This window comes from Cervus elaphus, chromosome 29 (genome assembly GCF_910594005.1).
Source record: "Cervus elaphus chromosome 29, mCerEla1.1, whole genome shotgun sequence".
Lineage (NCBI taxonomy): Eukaryota > Metazoa > Chordata > Mammalia > Artiodactyla > Cervidae > Cervus > Cervus elaphus.
In genome coordinates this window covers 45,082,428-45,105,582 of record NC_057843.1, presented here as the reverse complement: position 1 = coordinate 45,105,582, position 23,155 = coordinate 45,082,428, and the positions used below count along the sequence as shown (strand labels likewise).

The following is a 23,155-nucleotide window of genomic DNA, read 5'->3' as shown; positions in this document are numbered from 1 at the left end:
CACTGTGACATAAATATAAATCACAAGTTAAGCTAATTAACTGACACCTTGAAAGGTAGTCGGTTTAATTTTCTCAGTATTTTTTTTTCTGTACCTTCATCTTGTTCAACTATACCTGCGGGCTTTTATAAGTGGGAAGTCCATGATTAATTCAGCCACAAAATCTCTTATTTTGTTATTTAGGTGGTGACTGTACTTGTTTGCTGCTCAGAAAATGAACCAGACCATCTTCAAACATAAAATCACTTTTCCCAAATCATTTCTGTATTTCTGGGTCTTTTTCATTTTTCCTGTAGTATATTCTTGCTTCAAGTCTTTGTCTAAACTATGATTTAATCCAAAAGGCACCAAAGTTTCAAACACTGTGGTGAAACTTGTGGGTTAATTGGTGCCACCTATATCTCATAAAAGTCATATGAATACTTTTGCTGTTGTTCAGTCACTAAGTCATGTCCACCTCTGCAACCCCCTGGACTGCAGCCCACCAGGCATACCTATCCTTCACTATCTCCCGGAATTTGCTCAAATACATCTGTTTAGTCGGCAGTGCTATCTAACTATCTCATCCTCTCCAGCCTTCTTCTCCTTTTGCCTTCAATCTTTCCAAGCATCACGGTCTTTTCCAATGAGTGGGCTCTTCGCATCAGATGGCCAAAGTATTGGGGCTTCAGCTTCAGCATCAGTCCTTCCAATGAATATTCAGGGTTGATTTCCTTTAGGATTGACTGATTTGATCCCCCTGCAATCCAAGGGACTCTCAAGAGTCTTCTCCAGCACTAAAATTTGAAAACATCAATTCTTCAGCACTCAGCCTTCTTTATGGTCCAGCTCTCATGTGCATACATGACTACGGGAAGAACCACAGCTTTGACTATACAGACCTTTGTCAGCAAAGTGATGCCTTGGTTTTGTTACACTGTCTAGGTTTGTCATAGCTTTTCTTCCAAGGAGCAAGCATCTTTTAATTTCATGGCTACAGTCACCATCTGCAGTGATTTTGGAGCCCAAGAAAATAAAGTCTGTCACTATTTCCATTTTTTTCCCCATCTACTTGCCATGAAGTGATGGGACCAGATGCCATGATCTTAGTTTTTTGAATGTTGAGTTTTAAGCCAGCTTTTTTACTGTCCTCTTTTATTTATTATATATTGTATTATATATTAACACTAAAGCTTCAATAATTTCTAAAACTCAGTCTGCCTAGTTTCTATCACATAATGTTTGACTAAGTGCTTAGCAGTAATATAGTGTCCGGAGACTCTTGTGTTAAAATCAACTCTTAATGCTTAAAATATACTCTTGATCTGTAGCCTAACAGTCCTGTTCACTTTAGCTGTTACCATTTGTGTGTGAAGTGTGATACTTTTTACTTTTTGGTTTCTCCAAACCAGTTTCCTGAACACAACTGTTTGGTGATGATTTATCCACTTAACAAATATTTACTGAGCAGGGACTAGCAATCTTGTCTGCACGTGGTTCTCTCTTTAAAAAAACAGAGAGACATATGTGCAAATAAGGGCAATGAAGGGTTAAAGTAGTATGCTAGACAGCCTTATAGAGTGTCATAAATACACAAAGAGAAGTGAAGGTCCCAATCCTAATTCTATAGAAAGGCTTCTTCAGTAGTACATGTCAATGAAATTCTTGTAGTTTGCTCACCAAGTAGAGAGAAAGGCTTTCCAAAAAGAAAGAACTGAATGAACAAAGGCTAAGAGGCTAGAAACAACATCCAAACCCCTGAAAGGATTAAGTTGTTCCACACAAGGTGGGCATCAGGTGTGTGGGGTTGGGTCATGGCTGTGGTGGTGGGAGAGGTTGCAAGGGCATGGTGGTGAAGATGTAGTCAGCAAGAGACAAGACAAAAGAAATTGCCAGGAATGGAATACCAGCATTCCTTGAATGCCCTGCTAAGAATTTTTAGTTTTGTACCATAAATAATTGAGGCCATTAAAATTTTAATAAGGAGGGTTATATAATCAGGAAGATTGCTTAAATAGCTGCATGGCGAATAGAATGGAAAGACCAATAATGAAACAATTGGAATAGTTAAGGTACTACAGACTGAACAATGGTGTGATAGTAGGGATGGAGAAAGAAGTGAATAGTGAGAAGCACTGCGGTACATCATTTTCCACAATCTGACATGTCATATGATAAGTTATTTTCCCTCTGTCTATCCTCACTAGACTAAATCTGTGAAGGCAGGAGTTGTCAGTTTCATTCACTGCTTTGTTCCCAGCTCCTAAACAGTGCCTAGCACAGAGAAGCTCGGCAAAGGTGTGTTCAATGAATCACTTGTATGCAGAGGGTGAGGGTGACAAATTCTTGACTTTAAAGGGGTGCAAAATGAAGCAGGAACAGAAGCAGAGAAGCTGGTTGGCAGATAGGAGGAAGGGGCAGAGAGCAGGGAAATCATCTCATCTTGAACAGTTGAACTTGCATTCATGGTGAGAATCAGAATTCCACCCAAGCTAAGGCAGTCTGTCCACAAGCAAGCTAAAGACATAAAATGTCAAACTGAATTGGGGGGAAAGTTGTATTTTTCTGTAACAAAAATGTTTGATGTTTGTTGTTTTGAAATCTTGAAGAACACATTAATTTCTCTGTATTCCATAGTGTTTTGACAAAATAACCAACCATGTCAAATCAATTTTAGGCTGCATGTTGAAAATACCAGTCTTACAAGGAAAATCAGGCTTCATTTACTAAATTGCCTTTAAAATAATTAGATTAATGACTTCTACCTAATTTAAAATTTTTTCCTATTAAAATTTGCATTAACAAGATTTGATAGAATGAACACACATGAGTATCTCTTCTACCCTTCAAATGACAAAAAAACCAAAATGACAAAAAATATATTCCTTAAACGCATCCCTATCAGAGCTCAGCATGGACAAAGGTGGAAAAGGGTAACATATTTGGAGATAAGAAATTTTGGGTAATTTCTGGATTATTAAAAGCAGGTATAGACACTATAGTTTTCCAAAAATTAAGTTATTTCACTTACCATAAAGGATCAAAATAAAGATAGCAGGAGAGTCCTGGGAGTAGAATCAGAATAATGAATTAAAGAGCTCCTCTCAGATTAACTAGGCCAAGAAGTTCCACACCTACAAATTTTATCCTATAGATATATTCAGCCATGTGCATACAAGGATATCCCCTGCAGTGGTGCTAATATTGACAAAAGATTGGGAACAACCCACATATTCATTAATAGAAGTACATGCCTATAATGAAACATTAAGCACTGAACAGATAATGGTGCACATCTCTTTGTGGCTGAATGGAATGGTCTCCAGGATAGATTGTCAAGTGAAAAAAAAAGTGAAGTATAAAGTAGCGTGTAGAACTTGCCACCACTTATGTGAAAGGGAGACACATGTGTTTCTCTCTATATGTGTATAGAGCATCTCTACAGCTAATAATGCTGGCTACCTTTCTAAAGAGGTGCTGGAAAACTGAGGACAGAAGTGATACAGTTAATTTTTACCATATATTTCTCTATACTGTTGGGATTGTTTTTGCCATGTGTATGTATTATATATGCAAATATATGATACTATTAAAGGAAAAGGAAGGTGCAGAAGGGAAATGATAATAAAATCTAGACAATGGAAAACAAAATATGATGAAAGAAAACACAAAAAAATTAGTAATTAAATGTAGCTGAATTCATTTCTGCCTTTGAGAGAGAGATTCTATTTGAGTTTTAGAAAAGACAACTAGCCTTGCTGTTTATAAGATCCACACCTAAAACAAAGTGACCACAGAAAAGTAACAATCAGATGGAATAATACACCAGACATATCCTAATCTCCCATAAGTGTGTGTGTGACAACTACAAAATTAACATAAAACAAAATACAGTACAAAGAAACAACATTAAATAGGAAAAGGAGACATTATATGCTGATTAAAACTTCAATCTACCAAGAACAGATTGTCACAATTTTTTTATCAATGTGTATATACTTATAAGAAGTTTCAAAACATACAAAGGAAATAATGTTTACTTTCAAGGAATAGCTGTGACCTAATAGGAGATTTTAACATGAGTAATCAGAAAGAAGAAGCAAGTAAATATGTAGATATTTGAATTAAAAGTAGTATGTAATCTGTATATAATATTGAACTTGTACCCAGCAAGTAAGGAGTAAACACTTTTTTCAAACAAAATAATACATTTAGAAAATGTTATAAATATATATGTACATATACTCTCTAGTATTAAAAACAATTTTAAGAGAAAATAAATTGCAAATATTTTAAAATAAGGAAAATTACATAGGGCATATAAAAACATATGAGACACATAAACATATAAATGTATTTGCTAGGAACAAACAATAAAAATAAATTGACCAGGAAGTCAACTTCTAGGAAAAGAACAGCTAAGGAAGAAAAAGCAGAAGAAATAATGAGCGAGAATAGTAACTTCAAATTTTAAGTAATACTATTATTGATCAGTAAAATTAAAATCTGATTCTTTAAAATAACAGTGATTTTGATCAAATGAAAGAGGAATGAAACAACTTCCATAGATTTATATATATAAAGGAGATTTTTAAATAAGAGAATTATGTGTATAATTGTATACCAACAAACTTTAAAATCTAGATGAAATCTTTGAGTACATCAGAAAATATATAAAACTGAGCCTAGGAGAGGCAGAAAATCTAAACTGATTAATAGCTGTTGAAAATTTATAAAGATGATCAGTGATCTATCCCTAAAAATGCTTCAGTGCTAGATAACTTATAAATATTCTACTAAATCTGCCTGAAGGAGAATTCCTATGTTACATTTATTGTTCTAAGGTGTAGGTAAATTTAAAAAGCTTCCCAACTTATACCGAAAAACTACTGCAACCCTTGTATCAAAACCAAGAGGAATGGTGACATATACCAGCCTCACTTATTAACATAATCACAAAGATTCTAAATAAAATAGTAGCAAATAATATTTTGCTAATTGTTGTTAAATGATAATACATTAATTATTTTTTATTATTTATTTAACAACAATTAGCAAAATATTATACGCTACTATTTCAGCAATACGTGAACTGTGAACTTCCAGATGTTCAAACTGGTTTTAGAAAAGGCAGAGGAACCAGAGATCAAATTGCCAACATCTGCTGGACCATCGAAAAAGCAAGAGAGTTCCAGAAAAACATCTATTTCTGCTTTATTGATTACGCCAAAGCCTTTGACTGTGTGGATCACAATAAACTGTGAAAAATTCTGAAAGAGATGGGAATACCAGACCACCTGACCTGCCTCTTGAGAAACCTGTATGCAGGTCAAGAAGCAACAGTTGGCACTGGACATAGAACAACAGACTGCTTCCAAATAGGAAAAGGAGTATGTCAAGGCTGTATGTTGTCACCCTGCTTATTTAACTTATATGTAGAGTACATCATGAGAAACACTGGGTTGGATGAAGCACAAGCTGGAATGAAGATTGCTGGAAGAAATAATAAATAACCTCAGATATGCATATGACTCCCCCCTTATGGCAGAAAATGAAGAAGAACTAAAGAGCCTCTTGATGAAAGTGAAAGAGGAGAGTGAAAAAGTTGGCTTAAAGCTCAACATTCAGAAAACTAAGATCTTGGCATCCAGTCCCATCACTTTACAGCAAGTAGATGGGGAAACAGTGGCTGACTTTAATTTTTTGGGCTCCAAAATCACTGCAGGCGGTGATTGCAGCCATGAAATTAAAAGACGCTTACTCCTTGGAAGGAAAGTTATGACTAACCTAGACAGCATATTAAAAAGCAGAGACATTACTTTGCCAGCAAAGGTCCATCTAGTCAAGGCTATGGTTTTTCCAGTAGACATGTATGGATGTGAGAGTTGGACTATAAAGAAAGCTGAGCGCTGAAAAATTGATGCTTTTGAACTGTGGTGTTGGAGAAGACTCTTGAGAGTCCCTTGGACTGCAAGGAGATCCAGTCAGTCCATCCTAAAGGAGATCAGTCCTGAGTGTTCATTGGAAAGACTGATGTTGAAGCTGAAGTTCCAGTATTTTGGCCACCTGATGCAAAGATCTGACTCATTTGAAAACACCCTTATGCTGGGAAAGATTGAGGGCAGGAAGAGAAGGGGACGACAGAGGATGAGATGATTGGATGGCATCACCGACTCAATGGACATGAGTTTGGGTGAACTCCGGGAGTTGGTGATGGACAGGGAAGCCTGGTGTGCTGCAGTCCATGTGGTCGCAAAGAGTCGGACACGACTGAGTGACTGAACTGAACTGAATAATATATTAAAACCAAAAAACTTTCTATCAACCTATAATACTCCAAAACTACTATTCAATTCACATCCCCACCAGGAATACTTAAGAATACCTGATTTTCTGCATCTTTGCCAACACCAAGGGTGGTAGGTGAAGACAACTCTGGTTTTCTTGTTTGACTCGTCTTTTTTTCTGAGAAAGACATATAAATTGAGTGATATTTAAAACATTTTAACTTCAAATTTAAATTTAAAGATTTAGAGGAGTGGAGATATAATATCTCAGGTCAACTCAAGGGAAAATTATAAAATAAATTTCATCTTTGGATCCTTCAGTCTCCCTCTGGTCAGACTCTTTCTGGAGTCCTTAGATTCTTCAGTCTAAGCATACCAGGATGGGGGCATGGACAGATGGACAGCTATTCCCTCCACAACAGCTTTCCAGAAAATCTGATGCCCCAGAGCACAATGCCACCTCAGGTTCCTTGATAAACAATAGCACAAATGTCTGTGTCTCCACCACCCCCACCCCAAAATCCTTTAGCAACTCCATACTGTAAACCTTCCTTTCCCCTCCTCAAATCTGTTCCAAAGAAAGCCTGGTAATCTGATATTTGAGAGTAAATTTATCTATTTGCTGCCTCAGAAGAATTTGCATCTGAAGTGGGATCTCTAATTAGTCATTGGAATTTAGGCATCTGCAGAACAAGTAGGTGAGACGTTTAAGGAGTTCCATTTGATGCCTAATTTCTGAATTCTTCTAAAACAATGAAAGACGTTATTCTGATAGTCTGTAATTTGCTACCAGCTCAGCACACAATAATACCTTTCAGACCTTAGCCAGCCCTGGCTTAAAGAGTTAAAGGTTTAGCCAAAATTCCACTTCTGCCTCTTGGTTCTCTCTCCAGTGGACTTCAAGTTTTCTTCCCAACTCAGGCACTCCTGAGTTCAAAACAGAGAACTGCCCCTCATCTCCCAAGTGGATTTTCTGGGAGCATCAATAGCTGTTTGGGAGAATGTCCTGTTTGGCACTTTGGCCAAACTTGTGCTTATGCAGAAGCAGATTTTAGTACAAACCTGCTGGAGGCAGGCGTACCGCCTCCACCAGTCAGAGGTCTAAGCTGTGGCCTGGAGGCCAAACACAGCACTTAGGTGGATTTTGCCTGGCTCCCTCTATATCTTTTACGTTTTTTAATTCAAAGGCCTATGAGGCTTTTCAACTAGTAATCTCTGCCTTATAGTCACCCCAGGCTCTGACTGAAGGACATAAACAGATATGAACGGTTAAGCAGCTACTTAACCCGATTCGAGTCAGGTGCTCAAAGATCTTGCTCCTTCCCTTAGTTCTTCCCCGTATTTAAGGCACAAGACAGAAACAAGAGAGCTACTGACTTCCTGGTATAGCTGTCCTTCTAACTTGATGCTGACCATAAACAAATTACTCTGTCCCCGGGCAGTGGGCTAGAGGATTTCTAAGCAACTGATAGTTTAACAGTCTGCGAGTCTAGGTACCGGTGCTCTTCATCATGGTAAAAAAATTAGAATTATATGTTGTTGAATTGCTGAGTTGTTTCTGACTCTTTGCAATCCATTGACTGAAGCACACGAGGCTTTCCTGTCCTTAACCATCTTCCCGAGAATTATGTATTAGCCAATCCTATGAAGTTTACTTCCTATGTAGTTAGAAATAAGCAAGCCCTATGAGTTCCCCATTTTACAGGTAAACAAACTTGAAGTCTAAAGCAATTGAATACAGTAGTAATTCAATCAATGTAGATATTCAAATCTTTTGGCTTCCTTAAATAGCTTCCCTCTAACTTGGAAAAAAAATCTTCGTTATCATTAAGTATGTTTTACTCCTTCACTGCTACCTCTGTCGGAGAAGGCAATGGCACCCCGCTCCAGTACTCTTGCCTGGAAAATCCCGTGGACAGAGGAGCCTGGTAGGCTGCAGTCCATGGGGTCGTGAAGAGTTGGACACGACTGAGCCACTTCACTTTCACTTTTCACTTTCACTCATTGGAGAAGGCAGTGGCAACCCACTCCAGTGTTCTTGCCTGGAGAGTCCCAGGGAAGCCTGGTGGGCTCCGTCTATGGGGTCGCACAGAGTCGGACACGACTAAAGCGACTTAGCAGCAGAAGCAGCAGCAGCTACCTCCGTACTCTCTGCCTCCTCATTCATCCCCAAAGAATACTTTTCTTACCAAAATTAAAAAGAAAAATGTTATTTTATTGTCTGCTTTCTCTTTCTTACCACCTGGATACTGCTAAGTCATTCTCAAGAAGGTTTAAAGTTGTTGAGAGGACTGAAGGATCTAGAGGCATCACAGTATTGAAACCGTTGAGTAGCTATTGCTAGGAGAGAACATAGTGATGGCTATATTGTACACATGCATAAACACACAAACACATACAGGCACGAACACGTGCACAAATGCACATGGTACCTTTACTGAAGGGCGTACTAACTTTTTAAACAGTTAATTTCTCAACTCAGTTTAAATTATGGCTTACACATTTCTGCAAATCTGGTAAGTTTTTATTCTAAAGGTGAAATGAAAACAGGGACATTTTCCTTTGTGTCTGGCTTCAGAAATTGTAACCATAATCAGTGAATTATCTAAATTGGTTTCTGTTTGGAGGCTACTGAGGCATCTCCCTCTTAATGGATTGCAGAGCCCTCTAATTGAATTCTTGCCATGTATGCTTTCTCTGTGGTTAAGAATCTACCTTATAGATATTAAGATAGTCTGTGTTCAAATATGGTCTCATTGATTTAATTTCTCTTGAGGGAAAAAAATGTATTGCTAATGGTCACCTTCTCTCAAATTGCAGATTACAGTATTTCGGATGGGATCAGAAGGACACCAGGACATTGATTTAGCCATCCTGACAGCTTTGCTCAAAGGTAAAGAGTTTCTATACACAGGGAGTACAAAACTAATTTAAATGGATTAGACAGCAACCTTATGTCTCCTAATGGTGGATATAATCTCAAATAATACCATGACACATCCAATTATTGATAACATAAGGGCTTCTCTTGTAAGACATTCTTTTTTATTTTTTAATTGGAGAGCAATTGCTTTACAGAATTTTGTTGTTTTCTGTCAAACATCAACATGAATGAGCCATAGGTATACATCTATCCCCTTCCTTCTGAACCTCCCTCCCATCTCCGTCCCCATCCCACCCCTCTAGTTTGATACAGGCCCCTGTTTGAATTCCCAAGACAAACAGCAAATTCCCGTTGGCTATCTGTTTTATATATGGTAATGTAAGTTTCCATGTTACTCTCTCCATACATCTCCAGACATTCTTAATGCTATTAAATTTCCCTATAATAGGCCTACTATAGCGTGACTTGATTTCAGAAAATTTATAAATTTTTTAAAATTTTGTTTATTTATTTAATTTTTGGCTGTGCTGGGTCTTCGTTGCGGCACAGGCTTTCCTCTAGTTGTGGCAAGCAGGGGCTACTCTCTAATTGTGGCATGCATGTTTCTAATTGTGGTGGCTTCTTTTGTTGTGGAGCGTGGACTCTAGGGCACTTGGGCTTCAGTAGTTGCGACCCAAGGGCTCAGTAGTTGGGGTTTCCAGGCACTAGGACACAGGCTTAGTTGCTGTAACATCTCAGGGATTGAACCTGTGTCTTCTGCATTGGCAGGTGAATATTTACCACTGAACCACCAGTGAAGCCACTCAGCAAAATTTAAATGTACTACAATTCAGTCATGTCTATTGAATCATAAAAATTTATGAAGTAAAAGGCATGCCTTGTCCCTTGATAATAAATAAAGTAAAACACCACATTTATCTCCTTGAACCAAAACTCATAGTAAATGGAGATGTGGCCCAATTATCAGTTAAAATATTAGTCATCATAATATCTTCTATTCAAAATATTTTCTTTCTCTTCCACCAGATTATGAGACAAGTGTACGTCACCTTCACATTAGTCAGAATTTATTTGTTCTAATATATAATAGTTGTTTTCCAACTGTTATGTGTGTGACAGACCATATAAATGCATTTTATATTATAACCAAGTAGTTACACATATGTAGTTAGAAAGCTGAAATAAAATAAATAAAATAGTTTTTACATTTACTGTATGCAATGAAATTGGATATTTTCAATTCTAACCTATTCTATTCTCTTTAATGCTTATTATATCCCACCAAATTGATTTATGGCCCACTAATGGGTCATAACTTGCTGTTTTAAAAACACGGCCATAGAAGATTAAAGGAAATTATGATTGCTCTCAGAAATTAACATTTCTAATCACTATAATGAACATTACTTATGCAGCAGTAGATGCTAATGGGAATTTATGCCATTAAAATATTATGGTGTGTCAACTCTATTTTGTGCAGGCTTTGAAATGCTCTCTGATTTTAACCCAGTTGATTTGTGAAGGATATCAAGTGTAATGCTTTTGCTGACTTCCTTAGTGGCCAAGAATATATTTATATCAGTTTCAAATTCTTTTAGTTTGTTAAATTTTTCTTCCAGTGTATTTTAAAACTTATGCCTGGGCAAGTAACATGGTTTAACATTTAATTTTTATAATTATGCTTAGTTTTCAATTATCTAATATATAAGTAACTTTTGTGCAATTCAGTTTTTATTCTCTCTATCATCTGGGAAAATCAGAAGTAAGGTGGAATGGAAAGAGGAAGACAAGAAAGAGAGATGAAACTAAGCACTCGTCCATAGATCAGGACCTGGGGGAGAAAAGAATGAACAGGGAAAATATACATTTGCTGTTCCTTCTTTTTTGTCCCATTGAATTTCATTCTTTTTTAGGATCTGTATATATTAAAGAATACTATTTATATGATACAGATTTATTAAGTATGTTCAAAAATGAAGAGAAAAGGGAGTAAAAAAGTTGTTCCAGAGATCTAGGAAGCCCATAGTTTCTCAAATGCTGACACCTGGGGTAGCTTTTGAGACTAGATGATGTCACATTTGTCTTTCACATTAAGGAAACTGCTCTCTGATATGCGTGATCTGAAACTAGAGACTGTACACCCTTCATCCTTCTCCTGCTTTTCAGTTCTGCCTCCTCCCCTCAACCCCTGCTCACACATACACCCAGGGAATTCAAGGACTAGGAGCAGAATAGAGTTGCCAGAGAAAATGCAGGACATTGAATGTTTAGATCAACAGTAAGTAAATTTTTTAGCTTAAACTTGTCCTAAATATTGCATAGGACATACTTACACCAAAAAAAAAAAATTATTTGTTATTTATCTAAAATTAAAACACAGCTGGGAATCCTGTATTTTTATTTGCTAAATCAGGTTATTTTACTCAGAGGAGTTGTGACACTATTAATACTTCTGAACTTCAAACACCTCTAGAGATTCTGCAGGAAAAGTAACTCAAGAATCTAAGATCCCCTCATTCTTCTGTCTGCCTCTGTCTCTCAGGCAGGCCCTGCCTAATCATAGCAATCAGAGATTTCCACTGGAAAGGGCCCCAGACTTACCTTAACAAACTATCCAGTGCTTATCAACTTGCTCTGGCAGTCACCTCATCCTGTCTGCATCCCCCATGCAGCAGTTTCAAGTGAAGCCAGAAAACATGTACTCATAGTAGAAGTTATTGAAAGTGACCCCTTGATCCTTTCTGTGCATAGAAAGAAAAAGTGAAACTGTTAGTCACTCAGTCATGTCTGACTCTTTGTGACCCCATGGACTTTAACCTGCCAGGCTAAAAGTCCATGGAATTCTCCAGACAAAAATACTTGAGTGGGTAGCCATTCTCTTCTCCAGGGGATCTTCCTGACCCAGGGATCGAACCTGGGTCTTCTGCATTGCAGGCAGATTCTTTACCATCTGAGTCACCAGGGAAGCCTTCTGGGCATAGAGTTACTCCCAATTTTTTCCTCTTTTCTTATACACCTTGGAGGTCAAATCATGTGGGTGTATATTCTTTTACTTCTGTACATGCACTGAAGTGTAATATGTGATGACAGCTGTCCTCTATAAAGGAGGAATTCTTTTTAGAATTTAGAAACCTAAATTCTTTAGGTTTAATCTTCATTGGTAAAGTTCATCTGTGGCATAAAGAGAGAATAGCTTCTATTGCTTACTTCTTTTTCTGAAAAGTATTTTAGAAGAGAGTGCAACAATAATATATTCCTCCTCAAAATTGTCAAGATCATCAAAAACAAGGGTAGTCTCAGAAATTGTCACAGCCCCAAGAAGCGTAAGGAGACCTGACATCTAAATAATAATGTGGTTTCCTGGGTAATATTGTTGAGCAGAAAAAAAAAAAAAAGAGCATTAGGTTGAAACTAGGAAAATCTTAATAAAGTATGGACTTTAGTTTGTTTATTTTTTTTTAAGAGAAAAATAAGTTATGCTCTCATATATTATGGATCTGAACAATAGACAGACTGTAGCCAAGAAAACTCCACACTTCTTCATGTCAAAGCGACAAAAAAGGAAAAAGCATCTTATGGAATTAACTGTACAAGTCAAATACAGATATAATCAAAACATCCACAGGCAGTATTTAAAGAGTCTATATAAATCACAGAGGCATGGATAATGTGCACGTGATCAGTCACTCAGTCGTGTCTGACTCTTTACGACCCTATGGACTGTAGCCCACCAGGGTCCTCTGTCCATGGGATTTTCCAGGCAAGAATACTGGAATAAAAATTCAAATACCAAGAAAAATAGCCCATGTTCTAACTTTAGAAAAATTTCTAGTAAGAATGCTAGTGATTAGATTAAGTCATACAAAACAATGAAAATCACTATTTTCTGAGCCATTTTCCTTTAAAACTGTATCTTTTAAAAAACTAAACTTGAATAATAAAAGCAAATAAAATCTGATGTTTTGAAACTACTTCTGAATGCATTCCCCTCCAACTCTATAAACTAGAAAATGCATAATTATTGTCACAAACTAGTACTGGCATCAATACACAACTAGTCTTGCTAAATAACTCATTTTTAAGTGGCTTGATTAATCCTTGATAAAGCAAAATGCTTCTGTGCTGTGCTTAGTCACTCAGTCGTGTCCAACTCTTTGTGACCCAATGGTCTGTAGCCCACCAGGATCCTCTGTCCATGGAATTCTCCAGATAAGAATAGGGGAGTAGGTTGCCATGCCCTCCTCCAGGGGATCTTCCCAACCCAGGGGCTGAACGCAGGTCTCCTGAATTGCATATGGATTCTTTACCATCCGAGCCACCAGAGAAGCACAATATTCTAAATTAGTTTATGTCCAATAATTCTTTGCACCAGATATACTTCATAAGTATCTAGCACCTTAAAATGCTTACTGGGAAACTATCTTTGCTTAAACTTAGATGACTCATGAATAGGTTTTATGGGAATTTATTATGACCCTGCTTTGAAAATTAAAAAACTATTTCTAATTATGTGTTGATCTTTCCCACTCTTTTTTCTGTGTGTAGGCAGCTTAAACAACACATGCATGATTGCTTTCCTTTTAATACTGTTTTTTTAAAACCCAAAACTGTTTAGATAGCCTTATTAAGACAAAAAAAGGGATATTCATATTGATACTTTCATCACATAAGTGCAATGCAAAGTTACCATTGTTATTAATTATTATGCAATGGAAATAGATGATATTTTTTCCAAAAGAGATCACCAAAGTCAAAATGTGTGGCATATTTATTTTAGGCTTAAAAGGGCATAGGAGATAAACTTTTGGAGAACAGTGAAATATTTCAGTTAGAGATGAAATTCACTCAGTAATTTTTACAATGTAGATCCTTTGCAAAAGTATTATTAAACCTTTCTCTATATGAGACCACTTTTCATCTTCCTCATGTGCTTTCACTACAAGCCAGGCTCCCCCAAATCCACTTGTTTCCTGATGGCTCATTTTTATCTCTTTAGCCAAATCTTTAACTTTGATATCATGGAGCAGATTGATCATGTGTATTAGAACCTCAGTACAGACGGTGCAGACCTATGTCTGCTACTGGACTCTTATTTTTACTTCATCCCAAAGCCATCTTGAAGCCACAGTACCCCCTTTCACATGTTTATGTGCTCACTCAGTTGTGTCTGACTCTTTGTGACCCCATGGACTGGAGCCTGCCAGTCTTCTCTGTACATGGGATTTTTCAGGCAGGAATACTGGAGGTGGGTGCCATTTCCTTCTCTAGGGGATCTTCCCAACCAAGGGATCAAACTCGGGTCTCCTGTGTCTCCTGCATTGCAGGCAGATTCTTTACTGCTGAGCCTTTGGGAAAGCCCTTTCACCTTGCTACTCCCATGCCTTTTACAAACTTTGAAATTGAGGCAGAGTCTGAAAGACATTCAGGATCCTTAGGCAAATCAATAGCAGAGCCAAAGTTTTCACTCAGGTCTCCTCATTTCTTTTCTTTCTTTTTTTTTTTTTAGACAACAGAGTGGTTTATTTGGTGCTAAAAAAGATAGGAACTATTAGGTCACAGAAAGACATGGAGGAATCTTAAATGCATATTACTAAGTGAAAGAAGTCAAATCTGAAAAGGCTACATACTATATGATTCTGACCATATGACAGTCTGGAAAAGGCAAAACTAGGGGGACAAGAAAATTTTCTTTATATTACATGTATGAGTCTTGGGAACATCCGGGATTCCTTGGCTTTACACTGCCACAGAGATCTCAGACATTTACCCCTGTGACTTCAGGGGTACCTGAGTGATAACAGATCAGGACATCTGCTTCCCTGAAGCTCTGAGAACACTTACTGGGGTCCTCAGCTACCAGATGATCCTAGCCACATGCACAGTACCTTAATGAGGAAACTAGAATGTCCACAATTTAACCTAATGCAGTGGAAGAAAAAGTACAGTCTGACACTTGTTTTATTTTTGAAGAGTACACCTCTGGTGAAATATTGATTCAACCGGGAAATTTTTAGTCACATGTGACAGAAACATATATCAACTTAGTTCAAGCAAAGAGAAATACAGAACACCAGAAACTAACACAACATTGTAAAGCAATTTTCCTCCAATTAAATTTTTTTTAATTTTTAAAAATAAATAAATCATAAAATTGAAAAGGGGAAATAAAAAGACACGTCATTTAAAAATAGAAAAAAAGAAATACAACGATTTCCATGACCAGGCGGTCTGAGACTTGTGCAGAACAGCCATCAGCAGTAGCAAGCTCACATCAACCCACTGAGCAAACCCCAGTTCAAAAGAGCCATCTCTTCTCATACTTGCAATGAGAAGTCCCAGGGACCATTTGAATTTGCTTGCTTTGGTTCAGTGCCCATCCCTGAATCCATCACTGTGGCAAAGAAGATGGGAGAATCCCTGTGAGCATGAAATGAGAAATAGGATCAGCTCTACCCAAGCCTTGGAGTTACAGATTTCCAACAGTAACAAAAAAAGAGGCTCTATAGCCAGGAAGTAGAGGCGGAAAGGGTGCTGAGAAGACCAAAACCAACTAAATATATATGTATATATACATGACTCACAATTGTATTAAAAAAAGGATTGAGGACCAAAGAGTGTCAGATTTACCTAATATGCAAGCACTTATGCACCTTAGGGGAACAAATTCTTCACTCACTAGACAAAAATGGAAACTAGGTCAAATTAATTCTAATCAGGGTCACACATCCACTCAAGGCATTCTCATATAATTCACTTCAGGTAGGCCTAAATATGCAATCTATGAATATTATGTACTATATAGTTTCTTTATCACTATAGTCATTATTATCCTTTTCAACTTTAATCATCTGTACTTGATTTTTTTATTATTCCTGCTAAAAATTATAAAGATGATTACATTCTTAACACTTTTCCCCCAAGACCAAAGTCTACCCTTAGGAGAAAGTGATTTTATAAAGACCAAAGCACCCCAGGCTTTCCCAACTAGACTCCATCCACCCCATCCTCCACTACCACGCCAAGCCCTCAGAATCGTACTTAGCACAGGGAGACCACCCAGTAAAGGGATTTCTAATAGTATGAATTACAGACACATTCAAAGCATCACTACTCCCTGATTGAACAAATTGCTTTACATCATTGAGGCTTGGTTTCCTAATCTAAAATAGAAATAATTATCATACTTCACTCATAGTCATTTTAATAATTGTAATTAATAATGCAAGTAAAACATTTAGCAGAACCTGGAAAGTTCTGTTTAATAAATGATAGTCTGACTAATCATGCTGATGATGATGTCAAACTAGAAATGAGAACAAGAGCCACATCTGTTTTACTCACCACCATATACACATATACAGAGTGCCTGGCACACCATCAGTGTTAAATATAGATTTGTTGGGTGCATGAATAAATGATCCTCAGACTTTGGGATCAGATGATGTGTGTGTGTATGTGTGTGTGATTTATATATATAAATCATAGTTCTTTGCTGCCTATAAAATTGACCAAGTTATTTAACTTCTGTATGTCTCAGTTCCCTCAACTATGAAAAAGAAAATTATGACAAAAACAACAACCTTTCTCATGTGGGTTGATTTAAGGGACTGGAAGCTCTTTGAGGGCAGGCACTATGCTTTCTTCATAGTAAATACTGAACACTTAGTGCTTTATCAAGCAGTGGCTCAGTTGTCTAGGAGTACGATTCTCGCTTAGGGTACAAAAGGTCCCGGTTTCAAGTCCTGGACAAGCCCTCTTGGGTTTCCCCAGTGACTCAGCAGTAAAGAATCTGCCTGCAATGCAGGAGCCACGGGAAAGATAAGTTTGATCCTTGGGTCAGGAAGATTCGCTGGAAGAAGAGAATGGCAACCCACTCCAGTATTTTTACCTGGAGAATCCCACGGACAGAGGAGCCTGGTGGGCTGCAGTCCATGGGGTTGCAAAGAGTCAGACATGACTGAAGCACACACAGTGCTTTTATACTCTTTCTTTTCTAAAACAGGCTTTTGAATTCCTAGGGAATTAGGATGCCCCCCATGTCCAAAATCCATCATAATCTTCAAATCTTAATTTTGAAAGGACATATAAATGTGGGAACAATAAAAACCTTTGAGCATACATGTAAAGAACCAGAACAGATCACAGAAATAAATTTAATCTTGAAAATGGTTGAGCACATGCCCAGCCTTCTTAAAATGAAATTAATTTTCTGGCAATTTTATTTTCTTGCAAATCCAAGTAGATCTCAGAGCAATAAGAGAGACCAAGGTAGATAGCAATTTTGGACATTTCTATTTGTCTCTAATAGAAGAATGCAATAAAAGAACTTAAATCTCTTACTCCTTTTATTTGTATAATGTTTTACAATTCACAAAGCATTTTCACATAAATTTTATCATCTAATCTTTATAACAACTCTGTGGTATGGTTGCCAGTTAATTTATCTCCAAACTGGGTCTTCTGAGGCATGAAAGTGGGAGATAGTGATAATTAGGCCAGAACAGCTAGAATAAATGAAGAATGTCCAGACAAATTGGGGAGTGTGATCACTCTGATTACAAACTTCACCTTCCAATTAGAAAGTTTTGGAGGAAAAGAATTTTGTTTTCTTTGCCTTCATATTCCAATACCAGAAAAAATGCCTGATATATGCTTAGCATTCAGTAAATACCCACTGGTTGAAAGAAGCTGTAGTCCCAGGCCAGTCTGTCACTGGCCAAAGTCATGTAAACAACCAAGATGCAAACAGGCCCTCCCTACCCCTTGAAAGTTCACTGAGGTGGACTCCAACCTTTCAATTCAGTGACTGACAGAAATGCAAATTCCACATCCTCCCCAGGATTTCTGTAAATTCTTGAAAGATGAAAGTCCTCTTGGTCACCCTTGCCTTCAGGTTCCTGATTCTATGTGTGTTATTTCTGTTTCTCATCACAGAAGACAAAATGTAAAACTCAGCCTCACCACAGTTTCGGAAAAAAATAACAAAATTCACTCACACAAAACTTTTTGTTAAAAGCTTTAGTAGACTTTTATAAAAACATAATAAACTTCTAAAAATATAAGTAAGTTTGGAAAAAAAGTTCAATAATGCACACACTCTTAATCACATAGCAAGCATCTCCAATCTTGATAGCTTTTGGCTATTTCACACAGGGACTTTGCATGGACCCTTCACGTTTGAATCCCCCTTTGTCACACAGTCCCACAGTCATCTCCCCCTCTTCTCCCACTGCCCTCTTCTTCATGCTCTCCTCTAAGAGTAAAACAAATGTCCTCTTCAAACAGAGCACTTTCTCCCCATTCTCTGACATGTTGGTCCTGCCCTGAAAGGCTCATGTACCCTAGGCAACTTTGCAGGATATTTTTACAGACAGCTTCCTCCCTAAGCAGAGTTCTGGTGCCAGACTCATAGGAGAGAGTGACTTCAACTCCTTTGATGTAGGCAGTAAGTGAAGAGTAGGGCTTTGACTCACGTCCCTAATCAAAGGATGAGAATATGATGTTCTTTGCTCCAGGGCCATAATCACCAGCAGGAAAGTACAGTGTATAGTAGGCACGAGTGTTTGCAGAACTATGAACATTAGGGCCCCCAGGTCTGCAGTTATGGACAGGCCATTTCTAGCAGATTTTCAAAGTTATGACCATGTCCATAAGATTGTCTCACTGTAGAATTACAAAACAGGATAGAACTACAAAGGCTTAGGACAGTGAGAGGTCTTGCTGATGAACTGGAATCCAGGTCTGCAGATGTCCAGGTCTCTTCCTCCTTCCCGACATCATGCAGCCAGTTCTGATGGCAGATGTGGTCATCTCATCTCCTTGTTACACGGAAGCTAAGCGCCTTCTACTCTGCAGCTCCCTTGGGCCTCAGGATTGCCAAGGGAACAATGCTGTGTGCATGTTAAGCTAATTACAAACCCAGAGCTCCCTGGCAGCTCTTGGCTTGTGAAGACATCATCATTGCCCACTGGCCACAGTACTACAGAATTGTACCTTTTCTTCTCTAACTTGCCGGAGAACAATGAATCAGCCTCATTTGTTAAATCAATTATTGAATATTCTGAATTATATAACCATGCAGATTGGCAGGAGCATAATTCCAAAATGAATAGTTTATATCAATAACAAAAATAATAGTGATAACAATAGTAAAACTAAAATGTAAGAGTAACAACTAATATGGCACTTACCATAGTACAAGCTTTCTTCATAGTAAATACTGAACACTTAGTGCTTTATCAAGCAGTGGCTCAGTTGTCTAGGAGTATGATTCTCGCTTAGGGAATTAGTTAAATAACTAATTTAATCCTCACAATACTACAATGGGACAGATACTATCAGTATTACCCATTTCACACTTGAGGAAACTGAAGCACATACAGGCTACCATGACCAAGGTCACACAGCTAAATATTGATAGAGCCTAGACATGAACTCAGGTTATCTGAGTCCAGAACACTTGCTCTGCACCCTAAGCCTCTATGGCCAGGACTGCATATTAAGGATTGCCCTCATTTTTTATATCTTCTGAACAATAAGTGAGTAGAATTTCTTTGATGCATAAAAAAGTACAGATAGGTTCCTAGATAAATATGGTTCGCTGAACACGAGTCTACTGTTATTACTGCACACTGATTCCCTCTAAAGCAAGAGTAAATGGTCATTTATTAAAAGCACTAGAGCAGAAACAGTATTTTGTGTTCACCACACCGATTTCTCTTTCTTCACACTGGAGACTAACACCCTAGCTTTCCTTGCAGAGAGGTTGGAACCATGTGACTGAGCTTTGATCAAACAGATTGTGGTCAGAGGTGATGTAAACCATTTATAGACATGGAAGATGAAAAGCAGATGTAAGAATGGAAAATAACACATGGGGAAAAAGCTGAATATCAAGCTGACTTACACTTCAGTATGCTCAAAAGGTCCAGAAAGTTGGGGCACATGGAGTCTTTTTAAATAAGTAGCCAGAGTGCCTTATCCTGTTGCCTATAGTCCCCTGTACTCCTAATTCATCTGCAACAAAAAAGCAAAGATATATTCTCTGAAGAGGGTAAAACATATTCTCTGCACCATGAGACAGCAGGTAAAAGGTAAGGGCTAGGCTATAGACTGAAAGTGGGGATGCTAAATAAATTATCAGATATTGGATGCTAAGACCCCAGCCCTCTCCCCCTTTTGGTTCCCAGCATGCTGGTGGCTGAGGGGTGGGGGTCTTCAATCTCCAAAGAGGAGACTGAAAGGGACTGAAAGGTCCTTTTTTTGTAAAATTTGACCCTCCTAAGAGAAAAAACCTAAAGATATTAATATAAAGGATTCCCCATTTAAGGAACCAGCTTATCTTACAATGAGGTTCATAGTTGATAATCTCCATTCATGTACTCAGGACTTCCAATCAGCCCCTTAGCACCCACTCTTAAGTATGAGCAGATGTCCAACTGTAACCAGCATATAAGAAATATCTCTAACATAGAGGACAGATATGCAAGCAAATAAACAGAGAAATGCAATTTGGTGCAAACAGAACCAGTGTAGGAAGAAAAAAACTTTACCAAAACTATGATTACTACCCTCAGAGGAATCAAGGGAAATATTTAAACCATTAAAATATGAACAGCATCTTTTATTTAGTTCAAGAACTAAAAAGAACCCTTAGAAATTAAAAATGATAGTGGCAAACTAAAAATAAGTGGAAGAATTAAAAATAAAGTTGGAGAATTCTCCAGGAAAAGGACAGACAGAATTAAAGATAACGAGAGAACAGAAGGTCAGAAATCATTAACATAATTCCAGAAAATGTCCCAGAACTCCAGAACACAGGTCACCGGATGATAAAAACCCACTGAGTGCCCAGAACAATGAGTAAAAATAAACCCACACTAAGATTGATTATCATGATATTGCATAATATAAGAAACAACAACAAAACCCCTAAGAACTTCCAAAGAGAAAAACAAGCCACATGCAAAGAACCAGGAGCTAGGATGATGTCAAATTCTGAACAACAGTGCAGAAGGCTGTCGTGAAATGCCTTAAAAATTCTGAAGAACATCTATTTGCAATCCAGAATTCTATATTAATCTTCCAGCTACTTGTAAAGGTAGAATAAAGACATTGTCAGGCATGAGTTGTCAACACATTCACTACCCATGAACCATTTCTTTGGTACTTTACTGGAAGATGTGCTCCACCAAAATGAAAGAGGAAAAAAAAGCAAACATGAAACACAGGAAACAGGAGCTCCCACACATGAGAAGTGTTGGAAATCCCTGGATGATGTGAAAGGGGGACTCAAAGCAACAGTTCTGCAGCAGGCATGAGAGGTAAAAGCAGGAGCTGCCAGACCTTCTGCAGGCTCAAGCCTCAGACTGGCATAGAGTCACTTCTGCTGCATTCTATTGGGTAAAGTGTGTCAAAAGACCAGCCCAGATTTAGTGTGAATACTGGAAGGTACAGTTCCGTGGAAGCTATCTTCAGAGACCAGCTTCCACAGACGACCAAAGTAATCAGCTACAAGAAGTGGTTGCCTCTGGAGAAGGAGGATTGGGATGATCAGATTTGTGATATTTTCTAACAAATCTTGTAGGATGGATGACTCTAAACTCTGTGGATGTGTAACCTTAGTAAAAAAAATTGCAAAATAGCCCCTGGATTATATAGTCCTCAAAGAAAGAGACAGAATGAGTTTAAAAAGAAAGAAAGAAAGAATTGGTAAGAAATCATCAATGCAATAATTCCAGAAAATGTCCCAGGACTCCAAGGTATACATTTCTTTAGAATCCTGCTAAAAATTACAATGTGGAAGGTGCACATATTTTTCTTACCTGGGATTTCCCCGGCGGTCCAGTGGTTAAGACTCCATGTTTCCAATGCAGGAGTCATGGGTTGGATCCCTGTTTGGGAAACGTAGATCCCACATGCCTCTACATGGCCAAAAGGAAAAAAAAAAACAAAACTATTTTACTTACATGGCTATGTAAATGATTTCATTTTGTCATATCACAAGCAAGCAGAATAACCCAATATAATGTTTTTCTTTTCTTTTATTCCCTCTGTCTTACACTGATAACATTCCTCAGTTTTGCATATTGTGTGTAATACGGCAACACTTTTATAAAGTTTTTTAACATGTTAATGGGTAACTTTTGTAAAGTATTGACTTCTTTTATTGTAGAAAGCACACAATAAAGAAAACACGTTTAAGTAGGTCGGCAAAAAGAAGGAAATAGGTGCTTTACGTTGTTAATGATAAGCTATATAATTTCATTTGTCCTTTCTATTTGCATATCTTATTAGGACATGAGAAAATAATGGCAATATTTACACAGAAACTCTTGACAAATATCGTTATGTAGACAGCCTGACTTTGTGAGGTTTTTGTATTGCTTTGGTCCATAAAAGTCTAGCACTTTAGCTCTAAAAATGAAACTAAGAACAGTTTTGCAAAGCTAATGAGACTTTACACAGAAAACAGAGACCCAATAAATAAGAGAAAGACAAAACAAAGCTTAATTACCACCTCCTGCCACTCCTAGACCCAGTAGCCAGAGAATGTAGGGACCCAGGAGAGAAAGTTCAAGGGTACAAGACTGAGAGGAGGAATGACCTTCAGTCCCTGAGGAGTCCTCAGTTAGCTCAGATAGACAGGGAAGGTGCAGCTCTCAGCAGGAAGCAGAAAGTGCCAGGCACAGGTGTGATGTAAAGCAGACAGTCTGCCGAGGAGGGAGCCAGCTGCACCTTCCTAATAGAATGTGGTTATGACTCCTGTGAAGAACACCCAGTATCCCTGGCCTGGGCTGCCCAGGCGTAAATACACAACCAATTTTCCCAATTTACATTCCTACAAAACAGTTACATTCTTATAATCCAAAAGGAACATTTGTATCTGAATTCAGACTCTTGCCTTGTAACGCATTTACCTTTTCTTGCTTATATCTGAGCACCTGTAAACTTCAACTCACTGAGGGGAATGTCTGAAGAAAAAAATTACTAGAAGGTAGCATTT

At 37.8% G+C, this 23,155-nt stretch overlaps 1 protein-coding gene across 14 annotated transcripts in view; it reads left to right on the top strand.

The window, feature by feature from the left end:
• The window catches only part of TRPM3 (transient receptor potential cation channel subfamily M member 3), an 899,779-nt gene that overhangs the window by 751,944 nt on the left and 124,680 nt on the right, over window positions 1-23,155 (top strand). For all 14 annotated transcript variants that reach the window (XR_006338658.1, XR_006338659.1, XM_043891369.1 and 11 more), the window contains one exon: window positions 9,087-9,159. Coding sequence is in view for 12 of the 14 variants with exons in the window: in XM_043891369.1 (XP_043747304.1) it covers window positions 9,087-9,159 (73 nt within the window). In the remaining 2 variants the exon portion in view is untranslated. The remainder of the gene's footprint in view (window positions 1-9,086; window positions 9,160-23,155) is intronic.